Source organism: Ursus maritimus, unplaced genomic scaffold (genome assembly GCF_017311325.1).
Source record: "Ursus maritimus isolate PB19 unplaced genomic scaffold, ASM1731132v1 scaffold_33, whole genome shotgun sequence".
Classification (NCBI taxonomy): Eukaryota; Metazoa; Chordata; class Mammalia; order Carnivora; family Ursidae; genus Ursus; species Ursus maritimus.
In genome coordinates, this window is record NW_024425897.1 from 487439 (window position 1) to 509339 (window position 21901).

The window sequence follows — 21901 nt, forward strand, 5'->3', positions numbered from 1 at the left end:
TTTGGATTAGCAAAAAATGTGAGATTAGATTGCTTGGCACTTCTCAGAAGCCACGTGGAAGATGCGAGTTCCTTGGGGAAAAGGGAGAAGTAATGGAAGGGGTTCTCCTCTCTTGGACCTCATATCAGTTTGCGAGGGCTGCTAGTCTGGGCGGCTTGAACAACAGAAATCTAATTCCTGACAGTTCTGGCGGCTGCAAGTCCAAGGTCAAGGTGCCAGCAGGGTTGGTCTCTCCTGAGGCCTCTCTCCTTGGCTCGCAGGTGGCTGCAGTCTCCCTGTGTCTTCACGTGGGTCCCTCTGTGGGTCTGTGTCCCTTATCTCTTACAAGAGCACCAGTCATACTGGATTAGGACCTGCCCTAACAACTTCATTTTAACTTCATCACCTCTTATGCCCTATCTCTAAATAGAGTCGCATTCTAAGGTGCTGGGAGTTAGGGTTTCAACATAGGAATTTCGAGGTGACGCATGTCAACAGTAATGTCCCCTCAGGGCTCCTGGCCGCATTATCTGAAGCAGCACCACCGCTTTCGCCCCTGCTCTGTTCTCAGACATCTGCTCTATTACGTGTTCGTTGACTTTATTGTGTACTCTGCTGCTGCTGGCCCCACTGTGTCTGAGTGACTTGCGGCTGTGGTGACAGTGCCTAAAGTGGTCTTCCTATGGGACTAGGCGTTCAGTGAGCAGCAGAGGAGGGAGGAAAGGAAGTGCTCTAGGTCTGACCATTGTCCCAGTTGGCATTTGGAGATACAGTGACTTGTCAGGGTGATCGGTGCAGTAGGGGCCAGGCGTGGCCCCCATGTAGCCTCCACAGGGAGCAGAGCCAGAGACCAGACTGTTGCCAAGGGCGCCTGGCTTACCCAGCATCTGGGATTATCATCTGAAGAAACATAAAATTCAGTATACATGCAAATGCATGTAGAAATAAAATTCAGATTCAGCACAGAACAAACACCAGGATCAGCTAAAGCTTTAGGCTTCCAGCCCCTGGTCTGCTGCAGTGGAAAATCCTGGCTAGCGGGTCACTGGGGTCCTCTGTTATCCTCCCCAGACCTGGCTCTGCTGGTACAGGATGAGGGCTGGTTTCCCCTTGGCTACCTCTGAAGGTGACCTGGGGCCCAGAGATGGTGGCGGCTGTGTGCTCACACACACACACACACACACACACACACACACACCCATACCCATGGAAGCTGTCACTCAGTTGGGTGTCTGACCAGGTTATGTGAAGAGACCCTCTATTAATACCTTTGGTTTGACAAAAGACAAGATGCCTCTGGCCTTGAAGCTGGCAGCCAGCACATATCCCACACACCAAGTGTGGAGTGTGATACCTAGACCCCCTTGTCAAGTTTGGGCTGGGCTCATGTCTAGATAGTGGGACCCCGTCTTGCCAAGGGCAGCTGGATTGCATGACCTTATGTGTCTGAAGGGATCAGACAAGAGCGAGGCACTGTGGCCGCCCTAGGCCAGGGGCTGATCTCCCTGTCCACCATAGTCTCCTGCAGTCAGAATGAGAAGGTGCCACTCCATCCCACCTGTGTATATTCTTGTCTGCATTCATGGACAGCCTTGAATTTTAGCCACTGCTGGTGGCACTGTGTGTATGAATAGGGTGGGAGGAATCAGCAGTTGTGGAAGGGAGTCGTTACCTGCCTGGGGCTGTGAGTCACTTCTCAACGTGTCACTTGGAAGAGGGAAGCATGCTCAGTGCGTGGGGAGGGGAAGCAGGTGGGAGGTGACAGTGAGGAAGAGCTGAGGTGACTGCAGCTCTGTGCTGTCCGCTGCACCTGGGGTTTCTCCAGAGCTGTGCACAGAAGCCTGTTTCTCAGAAAGATGGGGAGCAACGGCACCTGTCCTGCACCTGTCCCACACTCTTTTCCTTCCTCCCTGCAGGCCAGCCAGCTGGGTGTGTACCGGGCCTTTGTAGACAACTACGGAGTTGCCATGGAAACGGCTGAGAAGTGCTGTCAGGCCAACACTCAGTTTGCAGAAATCTCTGAGGTACTCGTGACACTGTTCATACAGGTGCACCCCTCCACCTCCCCCAGGTGGGACGTGGGCCGGTCGTTGGTACATCATGACCCGGGAGAACAAGGCGCACCAAACCGGGTTCTGGTTGTAAATCTCCACCCTGTTTCCAGATGCTTCTGGGTTGGCCTTGTCAGTCCTGTGCAGGGGACACAGGAGGGGCAGCGCCACAAGTGCCTTGCCTCCCCAAGGCCGGGGCCCAAGTCTGGGGCTCTGCCGAGTGCCCCAGACTGATGCTGTCTTGCACCATCTGTGTGCAATATAAAGGAGTGTCCATAGTTCTGTCTGGTTAGCGGAGGTCTGGACCTGAGAGTCCTGGGCCGAGGAGGTACGTGGTCGCTAGAGAGAAGCCGGGGAGGGGTCTTGTGCTCTGTTCCTCCTCTAGCCTGCCGGGGACACTGAGCAGCTAGCACGTGGACCTGAAGAAAGCACCAGGCTGGAGCTCCTCCACACGGACTGAAACCTCGAGCCCCAGAGTGCTAGCATGAGGGGCCTCTGAAGAGCACCTCAGATACAGAGAGGACAAGCAGGCTGTCAGGGCCAGTGACCAGCCCTGGACCAGAGCCTACAGCACCCGCCTCTCCAGGCACCCCGTGGGGGTTTTCCCCAGCCTTCCACATCCTGTTTCTGCCCTGTGCAATTGGGTAACGTTTTCCTCTTTCCGGGCCTGTCATTACTTGTGATGCCTCCAGCTCCTCAGAGCTCTGACTTGCCTGCGTTCCACCAAATAAGGATTCTGGGTGGAAAGATTCCATGAGAGAAATTAGCATAAAAAAGATAATTGGAAACTAGAAATAGGGAGTGAGTGGGGTCTCTCTTGCTGAGAGACAGTCATACCCCGATTGTCATACCTGGCTTTGTTCTGGGGGCTTTGTGCCATTTTGTAATTTGTCATGGGAGGTGGGGTGTCGTGGGTGCTCATTGTCTCTCATGGTGGTAATGGGTGCCATGCTGCTCCTCCAGAGCCTGTGGGGGCAGGCAGTCCCTGCCTAGTGCTGCTGGTAACAGGCTACATGCACGCAGGGTTCTAGGCTGGCTCCAGACGTCTCTCCCTGTCTGCTCTGGTTTGCCTGGAGCATTTAGGCCATATCTTTCTTCAGCTCTTTCACTTAGCAACCCCCCCCGCCCCACTAGCTGGGATGTTGGTGCAGAATCCAGAGTGACCTTGACAAATCCTTTAACAGCAGGCTTCAGTTAAAGGGGGCCAAGTTCAAGTCCACCCAGACAGGTTTCTATAGAGGAGGTAGGAAGCAATGGTGGGACACCACCCAGGGGTCATGTGGTCCTGTGGGCATCTGAGCTGAGGCAGGGATGCTGGGAGGGAGACCGCTTTCAGCTGGCCCTCTGTGAAGCTTATACCTTGGAGGCAGCGTCCACTGTGGTTCTCCACCTGTGTTATTTTATTTTATTTTATTTTATTTTATTTTATTTTTATTTATTTATTTTTTAAAGATCTTACTTTTTTTTTCCTTAAGATTTTATTTATTTATTAACAGAGAGAGAGACAGCCAGCGAGAGGGGGAACACAGGCAGGGGGAGTGGGAGAGGAAGAAGCGGGCTCCCAACGGAGGAGCCCGATGTAGGGCTCGATCCCAGGACTCTGGGATCATGCCCTGAGCCGAAGGCAGACGCTTAACAACTGAGCCACCCAGGCGCCCCAAGATCTTACTTATTTTTTGTGAGAGAGAGAGAGCACACAAGCAGAGAGAGTGGCAGGCAGAGGGAGAAACAGGCTCCCTGCTGAGCAAGGAGCCCAATGTGGGTCTCAGTCCCAGGACCTTGGGATCATGGCCCGAGCCCTTTGATTAAGGCAGACGCTTAACCGACTGAGCCACCCAGCATCTCACTCCACCTGTGTTTTTAAAGGAGACCTGGAGAGACTGCAGCCACCTAGACAGAGCAGAACAAAACCAAAGGAAACAGAAGCAGCAGGCTGTGAGAGGCTGCACTCCGGGGGTCAGAGCTCAGGCGTGGGGACTGGATGGTCACCTCCAGGACAGGGAACAGTGGAGCAGTGGCCCTTCATCTGCTCCCAGTCCTGAAAATGAGCCAGGGCAGCGTCCAGATAGACTAGAGATGCCCAAGCTGGGTTCCATGGAACACCAGCTCCCACACGATAGATACTGAGAGTTCTGGGAAAAGGACCTCTGGGGCCACGTTGTTTGAGAACTGTGGGATTAAGCCAAATTCGTAAGTCTCCTTGAGGCAGTACTTGTGGACCTACCGCTGCACGCTTGTGTACGGGGCACTGCCAAGGGGCGTGTGGGGTGAGGGCCGCCTCCCAGGCTCACAGGAGCATGGAACCTGGTTTTTGCGGAGGCTCGTGTTGCGCTCACGCCCCCTCACACTCCGCACACCCCTTGGGAACTGCTGAAGCAGACGTACGGAGGAATAATCACTGTGAGGAGCGTTAAACTCTCAAGAGAGGTACCAAAGGGCATGGTGGAGTTAGGCTCCAGTGAGCTCTAAATACCGTCATTTTTAGTCGTGAGAGGTTTACTGCAGCACACGAGGTTGGGCACGCCATCTCTGAGCCCCTTCCCGTCCCAGTGCTGTTTTGTGTTGTTGTTCAGCAGCCTGGTAATGGGATTAACCATAGGTTCTTCCTGGAGATGATTTCAGGTACACAGGGATCTTCTATCCTGGTTTCTTTTGGTACCTTGGGTCCAGTTGATGATGGCTTTGATGTGGTTGTGTGAAAACATGACCTGCCCACCAAAAAGCTCTCCTCTCTTCCTGGGGACCATAGTGCCTGTTCGTTAGAAGTGTAGGCCTACCTCGCTTTATTGCACTTTGCAAATACTGCATTTTTTACAAACTGAAGGTTTGCGGCAACCGTGTGTTGAGCAAGTCTGTCGGTGCTATTTTTCCAAAAGCAGTTGCTCACTATGTCACATTTTGGTAATTCTTGCAACATTTCAGACCTTTCCATTGTCGTTATATTTCTGGTGATGGTCTGTGGTGATTATTGACTTGCTGAAAGCTCAGATGATAGTTAGCATTCTTTAGCAATAAAGTATTTTTTAATTAAGGTAGGCACGTTGTTTTCAGACATAGTGCTGTTGAACACTTGATACACTATAGTATACTGTAAACATAATTTTTATTGGCACTAGGAAACCAAAAAAAATTCACTGGTCACGCTTTATTGCGATATTCGCCTCATCGCGGTGGTCCAGAAGCAAATCCACAGTATCTCTGGGGTATGCCTGTGCATTTGCAAAGTCAGGAGACGGTGGGATGGAGGTGGAATCCGGCATAGGTCTCAGTGGTGGGGGGCCCGCCCTGGCCGTTTCCAGAGATGACTGTCTTTCAACCCACCAGCCCCCTTGCACACTGTTTAACTTCTCTGAGAAAGCGGTTCTTTGCATTTTGGAAGGACACTGTGGTTTGCCTTGTTTTTACAGCATTCTGTATGTCAGAGGCTCTTGACTCGGGGTGATTTTGTCTCCAACAGACAGCTTAGTAGTGCCTTCGGATTTTTGATTGTCACAACAGGAGGAGGGCATGCTGCTGCACCCATAGGTAAGGCCAGGAGTGCCACTCGGTCTCGTACGGTGTACAGGACGGGCACCCACTGTAAGAGAATTTCTGGCCCTGAATGTCAACAGTCCCAGGTGAACCACAGCACCCAGGGCAGGCCTTGCGTTCCGCCCACCCTGTATTCCATGCTTTGGTCCAGGATGCCCCCTAAGACTTGCCTCATCTAAGGTTTTGTGCAGCGAGAGAAGGGTGAGTTTTCTGCAGAAGGTGTCTGGCCACGGAACTTTCTGCCACATCAACGCTGCCTCCGTTGTCCCATGTGAAAACATGCTTTTCTCTTTGCAGAACCTGAGAGCCAGAAGCAACAAGGATGCCAAGGACCAGACAACCAAGAACTCTTTGGAAAGTGAGTTCTCTGTGCCAAGGCCTCTTTGTGCTCCCTGTGGGGGCGGCTGCTGTGAGCCGATGGGGCATTTGCTGGGAAAGCAAACACGGCACCCAGTTGGGTCACCCTCTGGAGCCTTTGCTGTTCCATTCTTCTAATAGCGAGAGCGGGGACAGGGAAAAAGCAGCACTGGGTGTGGTGGGGTGGGGAAGGACATGGACAGGACCAGCCTGCCGCCAACAGTAGCAACCAGGAAGGATGGTAGGGGTATGCAAACATCCACAAACCAGGCACTGCCGGGCATTTAAAATGTCATCATGTCCCCAGTGGCCCTGTAAGGAGGATTTTATTTTCCCTTTTTTCACGTGACACAACAGATTTAGAACAGAAGTAACTGAGCTGGAACACAGGTCCTTCCTACGTGGCCAGGCAGCGGGCAAGCCAGAGTTGTCAGGCTCCCAGGCCTGTGTGTCCAGCCCCTTGCTGTGGGCGGAAGCAGGATCAGGACTGATAGGTCACTTCTCGGTTACGGTCGTTAGGATAGCGTGAAGAGTTACGCTTACAGAGAACGGCAGACCCGGCCCTGCTAGCAGAGCTGCACCGTGCTTTGAGTCGTGGTTTCTCATCTGTAAGATGGGAAGAACGACGCGTGTCTAGAGTAGTTGTGGGAGTCACGTGAGGAAGTCCACCTGATGTATGTCAGGACACATCTAGGCGTCTGTGCCCGTGGTGGGCCGGGCTCGCCATCCTCATGGAGAAGTGGGGGCTGCCAAGGCTGGCCAGGGCCCCTGTGCTGCTGGAGGCCAGGTATCTGAAAACACTTAGAAAGCCAAGACCTATGTGGGCACATGAATTCCTGCTGTCCTCAGAGTCAGGCCTCCAAACTGCTCAGGGATGGGCATTATGAGTGACATGCTGGTCTGCTCCTGGGAGACCCTCCGGGCCAGAGAGCAGGTCTCCTGCCAAGGTTGGGACTCTTGCCAGCCATCTGCACCAGGATGCTGGTGGGCTGCCCAGCTCCATGGGGAAGGGCTTCAGCTTGGGTTCTGACCATTAGTTCTGCACCCAGCATTTAGTGTCATGGACCAAAAGCTCAAAGCCATGTGCCCGGCCTTCTAGGTGCTCGGAGTTTGCCCTTGGCACTGGGTATGGAGTAGTTCCCAGGGGACGTGGCGGTGGGGCTCCTCCCCCTGCCCGAGTACTTGCTGTGAGGACAGGCAGGCAGGTGGTCTGGGCCTGCTTTCTCCGTGCGTGGCCACCTCTGACCCTGCCCGTCTCTCTGCAGCCCTGCTCTACAAGCCTGTGGACCGGGTGACACGCAGCACACTGGTCCTGCATGTGAGTCACCCTACCTGGGCCCTTCTCATCCTGGCATTCTTGGCTTCTGATGTTCGTCAGTGTTGCCCACCCCTTGCCCCTGTTCCTGCCACACACCTTTATTGAAGATGCAGAAATGAGAGGTTCACGGGGGTGAGGGGGGACCAAGCAGGTTCTCGAGGTATCCTGGGTGGAGGGGGAGGTGCTGGGAGGGACCGTCCTGTTCCATGTAAGAAGGGCCTCCAAGGCAGGCGGGGTGGGGGCATAGAGAGCAGGTGACTTCCACGGCCGCGAGGATGACCACTGCCTCCCAGCCTGGAGAGAGGGAGCGTGGGGAGGGCTCGCCTCAGTGGGGCTGCTCCTGAAGGCAGTGGGGAAAACAAAACTGGCCCCTAGTCCTACGCTACAGCCCAGGTGACCCTATTCACTTATATTTAGAGCAAGTTGTACATGCATTTTTAAAAAAATTTACAACCAAGTCACTGAAGTGTGTGAGGTTTCCATTTCCTTTCCTGCTTCCTCTCCACGACCACCACAAGGATCCCTTTATGCACATGCCGACACACGTGAGCATCTTTTTTAATTACGCAGAAGGCATCGTGCTATATGTATCATCCCACACTTTGCCTTCTTTCCCGTTAATATGATGTGGTGGAGATTGTCCCACTTCCGCCCAAACAGCTCTGCCCTGTAGTATTTAAGCTGTGACATATTCTGTCGAGTGCACATTTCCTCTGATGAAGAGGGAGATGAGAGGCATGGTTTAGAAGGCTCTGGCTGGTGACCCATCGGGCAGAGTCTCGGAGACCTTTATTCTGTCCCCTCTAAGCTCCTGACAGGGAGAAGCCAGAGCCGGCCAGGGGTGGCATGGGCGTTCTGGGACCACGGGCACCAGAGCTCTCCCCCAGGCTTCTCTGCAGGGAAGACTTGAAAGCGAAGAGGAGATCATTTTTCTGAACCAAGGAGCTGTTGACCTTGAGCACAATTACATGCATTCCTAGTGGAGAAGGAGTCAACGTTTCCATCTGTGTTCTGAATAGGTTTAGTCTCTTCTTGGAAGCAGTAGGAGCAGGGAAGGCAGGTGCTTTCTCCTGAGCTTGCACAGCCCAGTGGTCCTGGACAAGACCGATTCTGCCCCCTACAGGACATGCAGCAATGTCAGAGACTTTGTTTCTTGTCACAGCTGCAAAGGAGGAGGGGTGCCAGTATCTAGTGGGTAGAGGCCAGGGCTACGGTGCACAGGACAGCCCCCACCACAAGGAATGATCTAGCCCAGAATGTCACTGGGGCTGAGGTGGACAAACCCTGCCCTAGACCCTGAGAGTGGGAGCCCCTGTTGGCAGCGTGCACACAGCATGGACTCGTAGCATTGTCTAGGTTTAGGACCTACTTGTGGGATGGTGCTCGCGCAAGTGCTGCCCGCCTAGCCCTGACCTGTCTGAGAGGGGACGGTGACACTTGGCGAGCTGGCGGTCCTGAGTTTGCCTGGTGTGTATCTGCAGTTGGCACACCGTGGTGGGCGCCCGGGCTGGGCTGTCTCTGACTTGAGTCCTCTCACCTGGCACAGGACTTGCTGAAGCACACACCCTCCAGCCACCCCGACCACCCTCTGCTGCAGGATGCCCTCCGTATCTCACAGAACTTCCTGTCCAGCATCAACGAGGAGATCACGCCCCGCCGGCAGTCCATGACCGTGAAGAAGGGAGAGGTGAGCGAGCCTGGGGATGGTCTGGGTGTGCCAGCTGCCCCACCAGGCAGGGGGAAGTTGGAGCCCCTTTCTGGTCAACAGCAGACTGTGCCCTGCCATTCAGCCTAACACAGGAAATGTGGTACCTTTTAGGATCTTTGACCCTATAACCCAATCCCCAGTGCAGGGTGTCAGGGTGGAGTTGCAGGGCCGTTCACCTCACTTGGCCACCTCTTTTTCTGGTGCGGCAGTTGTCCAGGGCACCCCTTCTTTTCCCTACACCCTTGTCGGCTCGGGGTCCCCAGCTGAGGAGACCGGTGAGAAGGAGGATGTCATTTGTGTGCCTGGAACAACCTAGTTCCTCCTGAGTGTTCTTTCATTAAAAAACAGTTCCAGGTAATAAAATCTTTAAAAAAAAAAAAAAAACAAACACGTAAAAAAAAACCAGTTCCAGGTTTCCCCTGCTATCCGAAGGCAGAACATTCTATGAAATCATTTGTAAGCTGAAATGGTGTAAAATGAAGCCGTCACCACTTGTAAAAGCGAAAATCTTCTTCAGATCTATTTTGGTTACTGAAACAAGTACTAACGTAAGTCTTTGGTAAAAGCAAACTTGCGGATAGTGTGGGAAACGTGTACAACCAGATTTAAGGATTTAGACAGGAAGAAGAAAGGGAGATACAAGCAGTGTGTGGGCTTGCTTGTCTTCAGCCAGGATTCTCATTCGTCCTCCCCCCCTCACTGACAGCCACCCCTGGCCTTTATCTCCCTGCAAATCATTGATAAGAGAGTAGAGAACAGAAGGGCTAAGAACGCAGGACCCAGCCCCCCATGGCCTCTGCTGCCTCTGACCCTGCTGGGAGGGGCCGCCCTGGCGGGCAGCACTTAATGAGAGAGCAGAGCTGTGGAAATCAGGGAGGCCAGCGTCCAACACGAGTGTGAGCAGCACCAAGGCGAGGGAGGCTGACCTGCTGCCGCTGGGCTCTTGTGCAGGGACAGGAGCTGTATGGCCCAGGCAGGACACGGCCAGCAGTGGGCCTGACCGTAGCTGCCCCTGAAAGCCACCTCTTTCTCTTTCTCCGGTTCATGTGCCAGGTGTTGAGCACTGAGGACTCACCTTCTCGCAGTCAGCGTTTCTTTTCTTCCTCCACCTGGGCTCACAGGCAGGCCCCTCAGATCTGTCCTCCCTCCTCCACTTTGGGAAGTGGTGCCTGAGTGCTGAGCAGAAGGCTCCCATGTGCCCAGAGTCTCATCAGGCTTGACGATGAGCGAGGGGCTTGGTCAGATTTCTCCTGCTGGTCCAGACCCTGGAGCCAGGCAAACAGAATCCAGTGCCAATGTCCGCGTGAACTCACCCACTGCACAACTTGAACCATGCTTGCTCCTCCTCTCTGGACTTGTTCCCCCTTTTTACAACAGAGTGGGAGCGAGAGCCTACCTTGCTGCGGGCCTGGGCACCCAAAGCACACAATTTTTGGCAAGAGTCCTGTCGGCGCGCAAACAGAAGCAGTCTCTGAGCTCATGGAAGGCAGCAGTGGGTCCCCAGCACCTCCCAGGGCCTCTACACCCAGTTGTTCGATGTCTGGAACCTAGGGGTGGTAGGGTTCAGATCTCCTTCCTGGAGCAACAGCAGCGCCCTGCCCCGTTCAGGGGCCCCGTTAGGGACTCTGTTTGGCCTCCCTAACTGGATGTGGGATTTGCTTCTGCCTAGAGTCCTTGTACTGAGTGGGTTTGTGCCCAACTCACCCTTCCCTCCTAGGACACCTGCTCTTTCTCCTTTGCCGACTCTTCTCTTATGAGAGTTCTGTCCTCCTGGGAAGCAAATATATGAGTCCTTTCCCTTTTCATACAGTGCTCAGCCTGCCCTCAGCACCCCCATCCTGCCATTCAGGATCCCTGGAGAGAAATATCTTCTCACTCCTCACATTGGTGGAGGCGGCTACCCTAGGGAAGTGAGGAAAATCAGATGTTACCTGGGAGTTGGCAGCCCAGCCCTTGTCCCGCATCTGTTATCATAGGCTTCCTTCCATGCTGACCCACAGTCAGGATCTCAGGGGGCGACCAAACAGGAAGTGTATGGGGGCCTGCCATTTCGTGAAGAAAAGGGCTTTTATCTGCACCCAGTCTCTCCCCCACCAGCATCTGGCCCTGTTGGCCTCAGTGAAAGGGATCACTCGGGTACTGCAACTGTAAGAGGAGAGAGAAAGCTAATGCCTTCTGAGAGGTGGTGAGTCTGACCCGCACGCGCCTTCTCTCCATCCCATGCATGGTTAAGGGGGGTGGTGGCCAACCCAGTATGACAGACAGGTGTCCATGCTCATGCTCTCTGCCCCCACCATTCCAGGAGCAGACATCACTAATCAATCAGGTGCTCAAAATCAGAGCTGATTGCAGCCTGAGCGTCCTCCTCAGTGTATCCTCAGGCCTGCCCAACCCAGTTTACAATCCCCAGTGTGGTAGAAAGGATGCTAGAAGGGCGGTCCCCCAACCTGGTTAAGTCCTGCCCACCACTTGACAGTGGTTTTGATTTGGGAAGCCCTTACTTCTTTGCTAAGTGTCCATAATCTGAGTATAGTGACTCAGGATCTGCGGCCCCACCACAGGTTCATTGTGAGACAGGGTCTCATGACCTTTGAGGGGCTGTATAAGAGCAGCGGTGATGATTTGCCCACACGGGCACCATTCATGTTGGAGGTGGTGGGAAAGCACCCTCTAGATCACCAGTCAGGAGAGAATCTGCATGTCCCAGGAGGGGTGGGTACAGTACCTTTTTCCCCTGTGTTCTTATCTCTAAATTTGGTGTATGACATTGCTCTTGGTGACTCTGTGAGGTTAGAGGTATTTTCCAGGCAAGGACACTGGCTCAGGAAGGTCAGGTGACTTGCCCACAGTCACACAGCCACTAAGTAGCTGAGCCAGGATTGAGGCCGCGTATGCCTTGACACCTGTGTGCACCGCAGGTGTGTTGTGATTTATGATAGCCCCTGCCGCACTCCCCTCACACCCCTTTGAACCAACAGGACTGTCCACCCTTCCCTGGTCCCTGTATAGAGAGCTGCCTGGACGTAGGCGGTCATAAGGAGATGTGCCCCTTTGGTTCGGCATGCTACCAGAGCTTTAGGCACTGAGCGGAGCCCCATCCCCTGCTCCTCCTGCTGGGAGCATGGAAAGGGGGTGGCATGTCTCTGTTTCTAGCTCTCCTAGCAGTTTTCTAGGGAGAGGAAAGGTACCTCCAGTGGCAAGGGTGTTTGGAGATAGCCCCACAGTCACTGCTGGCCCCCTGAGTGGTGGCCTGTCTCTACTTGCTCAGCCTGGGTCAGTCAGAGCAGTGTGGAGAGGCACCGTGTGAGCCCTGAGCTGGGCCAACAGCCCCCACCCCCGCCCCCCACTATGGCTCCTATAATCTCATCACCCTTTTCAGCCAGTCCTCACAGCTCCAGGGCTGTGTTCTTTGAGGAAGAGGGACTTTGGGCAGCATTACAGGTACCTCCCTGACACTGAACTGTGGCTGGCAGATGCTCTCAAAACCAGCTTGTATCCTGGCCCTGGCTCCACAGGGGCCGTGAGAGGCAGGCACTTCCCAGGAGGACACCCTTCTCAACCTCCTGGGAGCTGGTCAGGACCAAGAGGTCCTGCTGGCACATTTTCTTCCCAGGCCTGGGTCCTGTGGTCTGGTGGGTGGGTGCTCCTTCATTTAGCTGAATTAACTTCACGCTGCCAGCTGATTTCCCCATGTGGCTGCCTGTCTGTTCTTAGCACTGCTGCCTGGCATCCCCAGCTCAGGCTGGGAGGCAAATGGGATGATCTTGTGTGGTGTCTTGTTTCCCAAGAGCCAGCTTTGTCTTGGAGCCATTCTCCACCCAGGTTCCCAGGTGCCCCTAGCAGAAGAAGGCAGGTGGGCAGGCCGAACAGGAGCAGAGCCACTGGAGAAATGTCGCCGGTGCAGGCTGAGGCTGAGGGGTGATGAGGCTCAGTCAGAGGAGAAGGGAGGCCTCTGGCTTGAGCATTAAAGAATTGGAAATGCCAGACCCTGTGGCAGTTTATAAGGGGTGCTGTGGAAAGGGGGTGGGGGTGAAGACAGCAGAAGGGTTGGGGTTCTCAGCGCCACTAGACACTGCGTGTGACCTCAGCAGTGCCACTCATCTGCAAGCACCAGCTTGCTCAGCTGTGGGACGGGACTGAGCCCAGACCCCGTGTGTCCACAGTTGCAAAGGCTGGCTACAACATGAGGGCCCCTTAAGGGCAAGGCCGATGCTCCACGTCTAGTCCTTTCCTCAATCCTTCATACATACTTGCAGATGGAGCTTGGATTCTTGACCTGTCTGGGCCCAGGTTCTGATTCTTCCAGGAGCTTGGGCATGTTACCTAACTCTGAGCCTTTCCTTCCCCAAGATGTGGTGGTGCTGGAACCTGTTGCCTGGGACCATTCTGCCAAGTGCACGATGTTTCATGAAGCACGCTCCGCCCAGGGCCCAGCAGCCCGCAGGTGCTTGGTGGACATTCCTGCCTGCCCTCCCCCCAGCACGCTCCCATCCCTTCCAGCCACGTCATGAGCTGACTTCATCCCCTCAGCTGGTTGTCTTGCAGTGATGCATCTCTCCAGGGCCCGGGAAACAGGAGGCTTTCTTGGGGACCAGGGAGTGGAGGTGTGCTCTGCAGGGAGGCCAGGTAGCCCAGTGCCGAGAGCCCTAGAATAGGTGTGAGGGCAGGAGGGCCGGGTGAGACCCTGAGCACATGCTCGGCTGCGCGTGTGTTGTTCTGGGGACACTGGTTCCACCTGCTGAAACTCCGGATCCCAACGAGTTACCCCGCAGCCAGGGCTGCTCTGATGGGCGGTGTCAGCTGGGCTGTTTGCATGTAGCCAGCGACCCCCAGTTATAGACCTTACTCTGGGGGCACGGGTACTCAGGCTGCCGGCCCCCTGCAGGGGCAGACACTCTGAATCTGGCGCATGCTTGGAGCCAAGCCAGGCACCCTCAGCTGGCAACTGATGGCCTCATCGGCCCTTGCTTTAGCCATCTTCCTCCTTCTCCTCTCCGCCCCCACCTGGGCCCTCGTTGGCAACCCTTCTTGGTCTTCCCTGGCCAGACCCCACTGGCTTTTCCTCACAGCATGCACATGGAGACAGCTCTGTCTTTCTCTTCTTTGCAGGCTTACCTAAACCTGATCACCTGCAAAGGCCCCGTTCTGGACACTGTCACACTGGGGGTTAGGGCTTCAACATGAATTTTGGAGTGGACACAAACATCAGTCCATAACAGTGCACTTCCAGATGCATCTTCCCTGGATGGGTTCTGTCTGGGGGTGGGGTGCAGTGTTGCCAGAATGACAGCTGGAGGAGGCTGCCCAGCCTAGGGAAGACCCTGGGGAAGGAGACGCCCCTCTTCAGAAGACTGTGGGCACATAATGTAACCTCACTGGCTTCAGTTTCCTTGTCTGTAAAACTGGGGGTGATGGTACCCCCCCAGTCATCATGAAGTGGGAGAGACCCAATGACAGGGCAACTCTCAACACAGGGCCTATACCCACAGAGGACTTGGCTTATGGTAGCCGATAGCCTCCTGTGGGCGCATTTACTCCTCTAAAAATGGTACCAGGCAGGTGTTTGCATCCCATCTTATCTTTAAGGCAACTGAGGCTCAGAGAAATGAAGTGGCTGAACCAGCATAATCACTGCAGAGAGAAGAGAGGAAGGAGGGCCGCAGGCAGTGGGGGGCACAGTGGCTCCAGACACCTGACTCCCAGGCAGGGTGAGGTTATCAGTTTTTCAAGGAGGCAGGTAGTGTCCCTTCTAAGCAGGTGTTCCCCACCTGGGATGTGGGGTAGGGGGACTCCCTAGAGGGAGTGCCTTCCCACCACCATCCCCACTCCACCCCACAACACACACGAAGACATGCGCACAAGGGGACACACACACATACAGACATACATACAGAGGGACATGGGGACACATACCCATGGACACACAGCAACATGGAAACATCTAGAATGACACACAGAACCACAGGAACATGACCCACACGTGAAGACACAGACGCAGAGATACATACACACAGGGCACACGGGAACACACACAGATCAGGACCCACACTGACAGGAACACACACACACACAGATGTGCCTGCCTCATGGGGCCACACACACAGACATGTGGATTCTCTTTCGCACAGACACACTCCTGTGGGCCCAAGGGGCTGGCTCTTCTGAATCACTGTCCCTTAGGCCTCGAGAAGTGTGGTGCTACCCTATCCCGGGGTGCGGTGGGTTCCAGGTCTCTCCTGCAGCTCTACCGGGGTGGGGGGTGTGTGTGTGCTCTGTGTGAGATGCTGAGGCAAAGGGACAGTCCTTTGCAGCCACCCAACCTCACACCATCTTTAGACCACAGCCCACAGTGCCAAGGGGCTATGACCTATTGCAGCCAAGCTGTGGCCCTGCCTGTGTCCCCTGGAGGACCTGACAGGTGGGCTGGACCGGACGTTGGTGCTGGGGACAGGGCTCGTGAGCATTTCCGAGCGGGATGTCTCCGGGGCAGGCATGGGCCTCCTGGCTCTACAGTGGTCCCATGTGGGCTGGCAGGGCATCTCTGCAGAAACTGGGGATCTGAGAGGAGGCCCAGGTGATGGCCACAGGGTCCAACAGCCCCTCGGATGCCTCAGTCAAGGGGCAGAGCAGCCCCTCACCAACTCGCCGTTGGGTGTGCAGCTTTTCCATCCCTCCCTTCATTTCTGTCCTCCCCGATCATCTACCCTGGCCTTTCTCTTTCCTGAAGTGGTGTCCGTGCGGATAGGGATTTGTTGTCATTTCTTCACAGGCCTGTTTCAGCAGCAGGATTCCTCCTCAGCGTGGGGCTTTGAGCTGGGCTCTGAGCACAGGAGGCATCTAGCCAGGGGTCAGGGCCCTCGGCTGTGCATCAGGGCAGGACCACCAGCCTTACGAGTCTGTGCCTCAGGACTATCCCTGGGCCTGAGGAAATATGGACAGAGACAGTGTGATTCCCAGCTCCCCCTCCCTCCCACTCCCTCGCCTGCTGCCCTGCCGCTCCCTTGACTCTGGCCCCTCTGCTGGGGTCCAGGCTCCCTTTGTGGATTTGCCAGTGTCATAGTTGGGGCCCTGTTTTCCTGGGGCTGGGAGACCCCTCCTGCCCATTTGCTGGATATTTTCTGTTCGTGCATGCTGGAAGACCTCAGAGTGGCCTGGGGTTCAGAAGCAAGGCCCAGTGCCTCGTCCGGGGGGAGGGTAACTGTGACATGACAGGGAAACTCGCAGTGAAAGAGCCTTACTCTGAAGATAGCCACTGCTGTCCACCAGCCGTGCACTCCAAGGGTCTGGCAGGGGCTGTGTACGACTACATGCTCTGGACGGCCCTCGGAGACAGAGCGTGGCATGGAGCAGGGCTCGGACTGGGATGCTTTGGGCTGCTAGGACGTGTAAGGCACCCTTGGCTTTGGGGCTTCTCTTAGAAAGGTGAGGGTTTGCGTAGGCAAGAGTTCATGGGGAGGGGCCTGGCGACTGTCACAGGATCAAAATAGAGTCTGCCTATCAGAGCCTCCCAATGCTGCAGTCTGAGCCCCCAGGGGGCTCAGCTGAGGAATGGAGGAGGGTGGTTGCTGCTGGGACTCAGCATTTCTGACCTGCTGGCAGAGGGGGTGAGTCCACTTCTGAGCTGGATGTAGGGGGCCCTCTGCTGGTGGTGGCCAGAAACTCAGCCCCCTTTATTTTTTTATTTTATTTTATTTTATTTTATTTTATTTATTTTTTAAATTTTTTATTATGTTAGTCCCCCTTTATATGGAGGGAGGATCCGTGTGCCATCACAGAGAGTCCCTTGGTCTCTGCCCCCTAAACTGGAAGACCGTCTGCCATGTCCCTACTGTGGAGGCATCTGTCCATTCATTCCTCTGGGACTTCAGGGTCCCAGGAGCCTTCACAGACCTGCTCCCTGATGAGGATCCAGCCGTCAGGTTTGCCCTAGGTTTTGCCCCAGGGTCTCCAGCTCTGTGTGGACATTTCTCCAGGTGTACACACTTTCTTGCTCCCTGTGGGCACCAGTGCCAGGTGGGCTGTCTGCCCCTGGCAGGCAGGGAGAGGATGAGTGATGGTGAGTCATGGCCTTGGCATGCAGGCGGTCTTCCAGCCCTTCTACTTAATGTTCTCCCATTTAAATCAGTCGCTGTCTGAGGCCAGGGGCCAGCTGGCCATTGCGAGCCAAGCTGAATGTGACAGTGACATGTGGCCCTTGCACCTGGGAGTGTTGGGGCCCAGCCCAGGCTACGCTTGCTTCTGGGTGGCTCTGCTGGCTAGCTTTTGCGGAGAGTCTGGGAGAGTTTAGGGAGGCACAGGCTCCCCGAGAGGCGGCCGGGGAGCCAGGTGTGAGGGCCTGCCAAGCGCATTGCGGGGTGGGGGGGGGCGGCGGTGGAGATACCTCCGGCTGGGGAGATGCTGTGGGTCTTTGCCCACTCCAGTGTATGTACCTGACCTTTCCCTAGCCATCACAGTGAGGAGTGGAGAGTCACCCTCTCTGGGGGGCCTTCCCAGAAGCCAGGGTGCCTGGGTTCCCGCTAACCATCTGGTCTCCCTCCCATGGGTTTTTGAGTTCCCAAGGACAGAGACCACTGAGTATCTGCTTGCTCACTCACTGTGCTGCCTAGGATAGGTGGCCAATCTCTCCAAGGCTTCCATTTCTCATCTGTGAAATCGGCTCAAGGACCTGCCCACGGGGTGTTGTGGGGATCACATCTGATGATGAGGGCACGTGCTCGCACAGCATCCCTGGAATGTGCATGGGGAAGGGGAAGGCTCACCATGTCAGCCTCTCCTCCTGTCTTTGTGTCCTTGGCATGGCACAGCGTTGACTCTCATGGGCTGCTGGGTACTCTTTTTCGGGTGAATTACTGACTTACGTTGGTGTGCCATTTGGCAAGCCCTGGAGCTGTGTAAGCCAGTGGGAGTGTTCTTGTCTTTCAGGTGAAGCACCCAGGTGCGGAGGCATGTAGCTTGCTGGCAGGCTAGTGCCTCCTGTCCCCCTGCTAGTCTAGGTCCAGTGGGTCCTGGGCAGGTCACCACAGACTCAGCTGCAGGTATCCAGGTGTCCTTGTGTGGGCTTCTGCCCTTCAGGGGGCACTGACCCTAGGAAGCCCAGAGCATGAGGTCCCAACTGTGGGCCTGCTGCTTGGCCTCCTGCTGCCCTCAGAACTAAGCCCAGCCTCTCCCATGACTACCGGTCTGCCCGCTGCTCACAGCACTCTGGGCTCACCTCCTCCCCACTCACCAGACTGCCCCATCCATGCTCTTCTTGCTGTGGGCCTGTCCTATGGTGGTCCTTCTGGGAGAACATCCTTACATGGCTGACCTCTTGCCCGGTCAGACCCATTCTGGGTCTCCAGTGGCTGCCCCACAGAGGCAGGGACTGCCCTGCTCGCAGGGGTTTCCTGCCGTCATTTTTCCTGCAGACGATTGACATAGCTGTAATGTCCCTCTTCCCCAGCCTTCAAGCTCTGTGCACTCACCCTCCTCCACAGGCCAAGCACCCAAGAAACTTTGCTGAACAAAGAGGAAAGCGTAGTGCGTATGTTTGCTGAGACAGGGGGAGCGCTGGAGAGTGGGTCTGACAGTGGGAGGCTGAGGCTCTGAAGCCCCCCCCCCACCCCGCTGGCCCGCTGCCCTAACTCGAGCCCCCACTCCACCGCACAGCACCGGCAGCTGCTGAAGGACAGCTTCATGGTGGAGCTGGTGGAGGGGGCCCGCAAGCTGCGCCACGTCTTCCTGTTCACCGACCTGCTCCTCTGCACCAAGCTCAAGAAGCAGAGTGGAGGGTGAGTGACCACACAGCGCCCATCCCACTGGGGGGCGGGGGCAGGACTGGTTTCATAAATGAAAGAAACCTGGCTTTTTCTGTGTGCAGTGAACCTGAAGAGTTCAGTAACTATGTGGCCAGGCCACTTTCTTTAGGTGACATTGTTTCCAACTGGCCATGATGGCAGGCTCAGGGTGAAAGGTCACCATTAACAACCTGGGGACAGTCTAGGTCAGGATCAGTGACCGGCCTATTATCTCCTACAGTGGAAGGGGAACTTACCTGTTGAAGTACTACTGGGGGACTGTCACGTCATAACCCAGAAAGAGTAAGTGACAGGTCAGGGAGCTGCGGGATCTGGTGCAAGCTGGCAGGTGGGAGCGGGGTGGGTGGACAGGGGGGCATCACTAGACCATCCCTGTGCTTTGTGTCCCCAGACCTGGTGAGAGCTTCTAAATTATTCCCAGCCTAGGCTACAAACCACCCCCCAACACACCCCTCCTCCTGGGGATCAGACCACCCAGGTTGCACTAGCTGGAATGGAGAGAAGGTCAGAACTGGGTTCTTTCCCCCATTCTGCCATTACCGTACTGAGCAGATTTAAATCAGTCATCTCAGAAGATAGCCTCAGTTTCCCCTTCTGTCACGGCAGGGGATTACCCCTGGTAGATCTGTAACCCCTCAAACTCTATGGCTCTGGGGGCATCTGCAGTCCTGTCCTGTCATTGGATGCCCCTGATGTGCTCCCACATCAGGGAGCCTGTGAGCTGCCACCATCAACCCAGGATAAGGTGGATCAGGCCTAACTCACGCATGCAGAGTGCCTGTTGCTAGGGGTCACCAGGGCTGGGTCACCAGTGTTGGCTGATGGCGTTATGCCAGTCTATTGCATGGACCACAAGCTAGGTTTTCAGGTCTCATAAACTACGCAAGCCTCAAACTTAGGCTTTTCTGGCTCTTGAGAACAGTGACATTAGCAAAGGAAAGTAGTCCGTGTATTAATGCGCTATTTCCTCACCCAGCAAAACCCAGCAGTATGACTGCAAGTGGTACATCCCACTCACGGATCTCAGCTTCCAGACGGTAGATGAGTCAGAGGCAGCTCCCAACATCCCCCTGGTGCTGGACGAGGAGCTGGATGCCATGAAGATCAAGATATCCCAGATCAAGAATGATATCCAGAGAGAGAAGGTGAGACCAGTTGGGAAGGAGCAAGGCTAGGCTCTGCAGCTGGAGTGGCAGCAACCCTTTGCACACGGGTATCTGAGTATCTGACCCACTTCACCGGCCTTGGGGACCTGGGACCCCTGCGAGCCCACTGTCAGGCTTGGAGCCGTCCAGCATGTGGGGTGGAAGAGGTGCCCGGCTGCACCGGTGGGGAGAGAGTCCCAGGTAGGGGAATCAGCCCCTCCAGGTGTTCTGGACTGCCCCAGGCAGGCCCCTGGTTGTTTCTGGAGAGATTTATAAGACTGGAGGAATGGTGAGAATGAGGCATTCGCATGTAGGGTTAGCCCCGGCCAGAGCAGGCACCATGCAGTGGCCATAGAAAAGGCGGGTCCCCGGAAGGTTGGGCTTCGGTTCGGGGCTGCCTGGCTGAGGTGAGCTCAGCAGGACAGGGGTCTTCCCCCCCTCCCCCCACCCCGTGGGCCTACCGCACCACAAACCCTGTAGGCCAAGGAAGGCTCTGGGAGCAGTGGGGATGGGACAGGTGGGAACGGGTAGCACTGGGCCCCCGGGATGGAAACGTGACTATGTGGCTTCTCCCCACAGAGGGCAAACAAGGGCAGCAAGGCCATCGAGAGGCTAAAGAAGAAGCTGTCAGAGCAGGAGTCGCTGCTCCTGCTCATGTCCCCCAGCATGGCCTTCAGGGTGCACAACCGCAACGGCAAGGTGAGCGCCCACCACGATCTCACTCAGCCAGCCGGGGCCTCCTGCTGCTAGCCCTGGCAGACCCTCCTGGCCCCCAGCTCCCACTGAGCCTGAACCTCGCTGTGCTGTGGCCGAGACCCTAGCTCCCATGGGGCCTGTACAGCAGCAGCCCTTTTTCCCTGGAGGGCGTTCTCCCACCAGGAGAGCCTTGTTCAGTGTGGCTCACCCAGGCCCGTGTGTCCCTCTGACTGGTGCTTTGGGCCGAAGCCTCCAGGTTGACTGGCAGCTGGCTCAGCCCCCAAAGCTGGGGGGTAGTGGGGTCTCCAGGCAGTCTGAATAGGGCAGGGGGTTCACAGGTTTGTGCAGACCCGGTCCTCAGTACAGGGATTCTGTCCGGGGACATGGTGGGCCTGAGGGGAGCTTCTCTCCCGAGTCTGGCTCCTGGTGCCATCTGGAGCCCGGGCCACTCCCTCTGTGGGCATCACATGTGGTTGTCCGCGCACAGCCTAGGGAGGCAGCTGGTGGGCTCTGCAGGCGCCTCGTCTCTAGGTCACAGCTCGGGGCTTGTGTGTTGGCCACAGGTGGTGGGTGGCATTGGCCCTCACCTCTGCAGATCCCACCTGGTCACCTTCTCTGTGGCCCTAAGTTACAACATGCCATGCCCTGGCCCAGGCAGTCTAGGCAGGGGGCTGGTGCCAGAGGCAGAGCTGCACGGGGCACAGGAGCTGTGGCCTGAAGCCCAGCTGGCAGGAAGGGTGGAGCGTGCCAGAAGCACGAGCCAAGCTGCGAGCACACTCAGCCACCAGGCCCCAGCCAGCCTCTGGCACCCACATACGTGTGCCTTGGAGGGGTGCAGTGCCGGACTCCATGTGGACAGGGACGGGGAGCGGCACCTGAGTGGGAGTGGAGGTAACCAGGGTGTATTCTCCTTCTCTCGCGCCAGAGTTACACATTCCTGATCTCCTCTGACTATGAGCGCGCTGAGTGGAGGGAGAACATCCGAGAGCAGCAGAAGAAGTGTAAGTGGCATCTGCAAGGAGAGGCTTGGAACCGCAGGATATTCATCCCCTCCGATGGTTTCAGGCCTTTTCTTCCTTCCCAAGGGGCTGGACAGTGGCGCTCTTACCCAAGTGAGATGCTCTGTGGAGCTCTGATTCTGAAAATAAATTGGACAGGAACTCCTGCTAGGGCCCTGCCCTCTGTGCCCACTTGCCTATGCCTCCCCCACATCCCCAGTACCTCACCCCCCACCAGCTCTCTGACCTTCCCTGTGAACTCTCCCTCTCCCTCAGTGCCTTCCCTAAATTCCCCGTCTGCCTCCTGAACCTCCCTACTCT

The 21901-nt window shown here is 55.8% G+C and overlaps 1 protein-coding gene across 1 annotated transcript in view; it reads left to right on the forward strand.

Annotated features, from left to right (window-relative positions):
• BCR (BCR activator of RhoGEF and GTPase) overlaps positions 1-21901 on the forward strand; it is a 119310-nt gene that overhangs the window by 71048 nt on the left and 26361 nt on the right. The window contains exons 5-12 of the mRNA XM_008697519.2: positions 1896-2003; positions 5859-5919; positions 7184-7236; positions 8783-8923; positions 18593-18714; positions 19718-19886; positions 20466-20585; positions 21508-21583. Coding sequence (XP_008695741.2) covers positions 1896-2003; positions 5859-5919; positions 7184-7236; positions 8783-8923; positions 18593-18714; positions 19718-19886; positions 20466-20585; positions 21508-21583 — 850 coding nt within the window. The remainder of the gene's footprint in view (positions 1-1895; positions 2004-5858; positions 5920-7183; positions 7237-8782; positions 8924-18592; positions 18715-19717; positions 19887-20465; positions 20586-21507; positions 21584-21901) is intronic.